Below are 5154 nucleotides of genomic sequence, written 5' to 3' on the forward strand. Positions count from 1 at the left end.
GGGAGCCGGCGTCGGGCCCAGGGTGCGGGATGGCAGTGCCTATGGCTCTTGGAGAGGGGGCTTCACGTCACTCCGGGTCCTCCCGGCTCGTCTTGCCATATTAGGGCTTCCTGCTTCCCATTTATGGCCATGTACGTCACGAAGGAGGTGGGTCCATGTCGTTCCAGACCCTTCAAATAGAGGCGGATCCGGGGAGTCGCGAGAGATCCCAGCGCGCAGAACTCGGGGAGCAGCCGCCGCCAGCTGCGCCGCCGCCGCCGCCGCCGCCGCCAGCTTCCGCCGCAGGACCGGCCCCTACCCCAGCCTCGGCAGCCGCGCCGCGTCTACACCGGCCGGCGGCGAGGGCGAGCCGGCAGACCCCACCTGCGCTCTCCACAGTGTGCCCCGCGCCCCGCATGTGACCTGGCCAGGCCCCCGAGAGGTGTGCCCCGCAGCTCCTGCCCCGGGCTGCGCCCACCCGCCCCAACACCAGCTCTCCCGCCCGCCAGTCCGGGATGGCGGCAGCCAAGGCCGAGATGCAGCTGATGTCCCCGCTGCAGATCTCCGACCCCTTTGGCTCCTTTCCTCATTCGCCCACCATGGACAACTACCCTAAGCTGGAAGAGATGATGCTGCTGAGCAATGGGGCTCCCCAGTTCCTCGGTGCCTCCGGGGCCCCGGAGGGCAGCGGCGGTAACAGCAGCAGCAGCGGGGGCGGTGGAGGTGGAGGGGGCGGCAGCAACAGCAACAGCAGCGGCGGCGCCTTCAACCCTCAGGGGGAGGCGGGCGAGCAGCCCTACGAGCACCTGACCGCAGGTAAGCTGTGGCCTACGCCGAGGGCTAGCCCCTTCGCCACCATCCTGGCGTCTGGTCCTTCCCCACGGCGTTTGCAGCGCCCCCTTCATCGCGGCAGTGCTCCTGGACTTCAGGGATGCAAGTGGGGTTTCCCTTCCATTCTTCTCATCCCCAAGGTCCTGTATTAGAGGAATGCCTGGGGACATCCCCCCACCCCCTCCTCGTCCTTAACCGTGCGCTGGGGAGCCAGCTTTTGTTTTGGATGGAGAGCTGTGGGGCTGCGGGGGTGGGGGGAGGGGGGGAGGGCTTGTTTTGACGAGCAGGGCTGCGCCCCCTCCGCCTCCAGAAAGGCTAGCCTGCCGCCTGTACCCAGGGAAGGACCGTGATCCTTGGCCAGGGATGCCCTGGCAGCCCGGGGTAGGGGTCGCACACTAGCGGTGGCCGAGGGGGTGCTGGCGGGAATCCCTCGCCCGCGCAGACGCTGCTGCGGAACGCTGGGAGCTGCAGTGGAGGGGGATTCTCCGTATTTGCGTCAGCTGTTGTTGAAATGGGTTCTGCCTCTGGAGCGGGTCCAGGAACATTGCAATCTGCTGCTATCAATTATTAACCAGCTCAAGAGTCAATGGTAGCTGGCCCGACCTCTCGCCTGGCAGCGTGGGTCCTCCTCACCCTCCAGTGATTGCTCTCCAGTAACCAGGCCTCCCCCCTCTCTCTCTCCTGCCAGAGTCTTTTCCTGACATCACTCTGAATAACGAGAAGGTTCTAGTGGAGACGAGTTACCCCAGCCAAACCACCCGGCTGCCCCCCATCACCTACACTGGCCGCTTCTCTCTGGAACCTGCACCCAACAGTGGCAACACCTTATGGCCTGAGCCCCTCTTCAGCCTGGTCAGCGGCCTCGTTAGCATGACCAACCCCCCAGCCACCTCATCCTCAGCATCATCTCCAGCGGCCTCCTCCTCTGCCTCCCAGAGCCCACCCCTGAGCTGCGCAGTGCAGTCCAACGACAGCAGTCCTATTTACTCAGCGGCACCCACCTTCCCCACGCCTAATACCGACATCTTCCCTGAGCCACAAGGTCAGGCCTTTCCAGGCTCAGCAGGCACCGCGCTTCAGTACCCACCTCCTGCCTACCCTGCTGCCAAGGGTGGCTTCCAGGTCCCCATGATCCCTGACTATCTGTTTCCACAACAGCAGGGGGACCTGGGCCTGGGCACCCCAGACCAGAAACCCTTCCAGGGCCTGGAGAGCCGTACCCAGCAGCCTTCGCTCACTCCACTCTCTACCATCAAGGCCTTTGCCACACAGTCGGGCTCCCAGGACCTGAAGGCCCTCAACACCACCTACCAGTCCCAGCTCATCAAACCCAGCCGCATGCGCAAGTACCCCAACCGACCCAGCAAGACTCCCCCCCATGAACGCCCCTACGCCTGCCCCGTGGAGTCCTGTGACCGCCGCTTCTCTCGCTCAGATGAGCTCACCCGCCACATTCGCATCCACACCGGCCAGAAGCCCTTCCAGTGCCGCATCTGCATGCGCAACTTCAGCCGCAGCGACCACCTCACCACCCACATCCGCACCCACACAGGCGAGAAGCCATTCGCCTGTGACATCTGTGGGAGAAAGTTTGCCAGGAGTGATGAACGCAAGAGGCATACCAAAATCCACTTGCGGCAGAAGGACAAAAAAGCAGACAAAAGTGTGGCCTCTGCCGCTACCTCCTCTCTCCCTTCCTACCCATCCCCAGTGGCTACCTCCTACCCATCCCCAGTCACTACCTCTTACCCATCCCCAGCCACCACCTCATACCCATCACCCGTGCCCACCTCCTACTCCTCTCCCGGCTCCTCGACCTACCCATCGCCTGTGCACAGTGGTTTCCCGTCACCCTCCGTGGCCACCACATACTCCTCCGTTCCTCCTGCTTTCCCCGCCCAAGTCAGCAGCTTCCCTTCCTCAGCTGTCACCAACTCCTTCAGCGCCTCCACAGGGCTTTCGGACATGACGACCACGTTTTCTCCCAGGACAATTGAAATTTGCTAAAAGGAAAGGAAAAAGGGAGAAAATGAAACACAAGAGACTTAAAGGACGGGAGGAGGAGATGGCCGTAGGAGGGGGCTCCTCTTAGGTCAGATGGAGGTTCTCAGAGCCAAATCCTCCTTCTCTACTTGACCCCAGGGTCGCTGTGGAAGGTCTGTTGGCCAACAATTCTGTCCACTTCCCTTTCCTCCCCAGGACCTACTCCCTTTGACTTCAGCTGCCTGAAACAGCCATGTGCAAGGTCTTCACTTCTATCCAAAGAACTTGATTTGCATGGATTTTGGATATATCATTTCAGTATCATCTCCATCGTATGCCTGACCCCTTGCTCCCTTCAATGCTAGAAAATCAAGTTGGCAAAATGGGGTTTGGGCCCCTCAGAGTCCAGCCCTGTACTCTTGTACAGTGTCTGTGCCATGGATTTTGTTTTTCTTGGGGTACTCTTGATGTGAAATAATTTGCATACTCTATTGTATTATTTGGAATTAGATCCTCACTTTGGGGAAAAAAAAAAAAAAAAAGAAAAGCCAAGCAAACCAATGGTGATCCTTTGTTTTGTGATGATGCTGTGACAATTAAGTTGGAAGCTTTTTTTGAAACAGCAATTCTCTGTATTAACCGGAGCATGTGTCAGAGTGTTGTTCTGTTAACCTTTTTGTAAATATTGCCCGACTGTACTCTCACATGTGGCAAAATATGGCTTGGTTTTTCTCCTTTTTTTGAAAGGTTTGGGGTTTTTTTTTGTCCTTTTGGTTTAAAAAGTTTCACGTCTTGGTGCCTTTTGTGTGATGCGCCTTGCTGACGGCTTGACATGTGCAATTGTGAGGGATGTGCTCACCTCTAGCCTTAAGGGGGGCAAGGAGTGGTGATTCGGGGGAGGCTTTGGGAGCAAAATAAGGAAAAGGGCTGAGCTTGAGCTTCAGTTCTCCAGAATGTAAGAAAACAAAATCTAAAAATCTGAACTCTCAGAAGTCTATTTTTTTAACTGAAAATGTAAATTTATATATATATTCAGGAGTTGGAATGTTGTAGTTACCTACTGAGTAGGCGGCAATTTTTGTATGTTATGAACATGCAGTTCATTATTTTGTGGTTTTATTTTACTTTGTACTTGTGTTTGCTTAAACAAAGTGACTGTTTGGCTTATAAACACGTTGAATGCGCTTTACTGCCCATGGGATATGTGGTGTATATCCTTCAGAAAAATTAAAAGGAAAATAAAATAGCTGTGGTTGGGTGTGTTTCCTGGGCTAGGGGGAGGCCTCTGTAGTAGCCATCTCTATCGAGGGGTTTGAGGGGCTTTTCCAGAGGCAAGGATATTCCAACCAGAGACGTGCCCACTGTGTGTCGCTGGAGTGAATTCTTTGAGAATTGGGTTTGGGTCTCCTCTTCTTGATACTGGGCCCATTCCTCAGTCTGGTGGGCTTCAGGCTTATCTTGGTTAGTGAAAGCTAAAAAAGGCCAGAGGTAGAGGTGGAACATGTGTGGCCAGAGGCAGCACCATTCTAGCCCCAAATGTCTGACCAGCCCAGCCCCCATCTCTACCCAGGATTGGGAAATTCCGTGTTCTTGGGAATCCCTGCCCTATACACCTGGGGGAGATAAGGGATGGGCAGAGAGCTTTGGGAAACAGTAACAAAGCTGGGGCTGCCTCAGCCTCTCCCTCCCATCCTCCATGTCCCCAGAAGCCTGAGGGTATCGAAGAAGATTAGAAGAGGCAAAGACCAGTTATCAAGCCAAGAATCCTTCCAGGAAAAAAATCTCATTACTTGCCAGCTAGAGCTGTGATCCTTGGCAGCTTCCTGTGACACAGGGCAGAGTGGGCAGGAGGCTGGCCTGTTGTCTATTGTTCCACCTAGACTAAGTCTGTCCCCACTATGTAGGAGGCCTAAAGTGCTAGGTTCCTCTGGCCCCAGCCCCCTGAGGGTCCATACTCATAGCCAGAGCAATTCTCATGGGCTCGTGAACATCTGTCTATTCTGTGAGAGGCCTTGAGCTGGCCACGACAACAATGCACATTGTCAGCTGGGGAGATAGAGATGAAGCCAAAAATTATAACATGGTGCTAGGTCATATAACATGGGCAAGCATGAGGCTCTCTGGGAGTACCGCGAAGGACACTCAACCCACCCAGGGGCTTAGGAAAGGTGGAAAAGTTGAGTTTGGCAGGGTAAGCGGAAGTCAGCCCGATTGGCTTGTTTTGTGTGTGAGACAGGGAGGATGGATGGATGGATTACTGAATGGAAGCACTACCTCCAACCCTGATATGAGTCTTCTGTGAATTGGTCAGACACCACCTTCCATTGGTCAGATGGGTGCAATAGATTTGGTGTCCTGGAA

The 5154-nt window shown here is 55.6% G+C and overlaps 1 protein-coding gene across 1 annotated transcript; it reads left to right on the plus strand.

Annotated features, from left to right (window-relative positions):
- The first annotated feature begins 238 nt into the window (after window positions 1-238).
- On the plus strand, window positions 239-4039 carry EGR1 (early growth response 1). The gene is made up of 2 exons (XM_061189647.1): window positions 239-795; window positions 1499-4039. Exons 1-2 carry the CDS (start codon window positions 495-497, stop codon window positions 2815-2817), a joined length of 1620 nt encoding a protein of 539 aa, XP_061045630.1. The 5' UTR covers window positions 239-494; the 3' UTR covers window positions 2818-4039.
- The last annotated feature ends 1115 nt before the right edge of the window (window positions 4040-5154 follow it).

This window comes from Eubalaena glacialis, chromosome 4, assembly GCF_028564815.1.
Source record: "Eubalaena glacialis isolate mEubGla1 chromosome 4, mEubGla1.1.hap2.+ XY, whole genome shotgun sequence".
In the NCBI taxonomy this organism is placed as follows: Eukaryota; Metazoa; Chordata; class Mammalia; order Artiodactyla; family Balaenidae; genus Eubalaena; species Eubalaena glacialis.

Bases quoted from the DNA above. Each gene is read 5' to 3' on its own strand.
- EGR1 (XM_061189647.1), top strand. From the start codon at position 495: ATGGCGGCAGCCAAGGCCGAGATGCAGCTGATGTCCCCGCTGCAGATC. The intron at 796-1,498 runs GTAAGCTGTGGC...CTCTCCTGCCAG, and splicing joins CTACGAGCACCTGACCGCAG to AGTCTTTTCCTGACATCACT.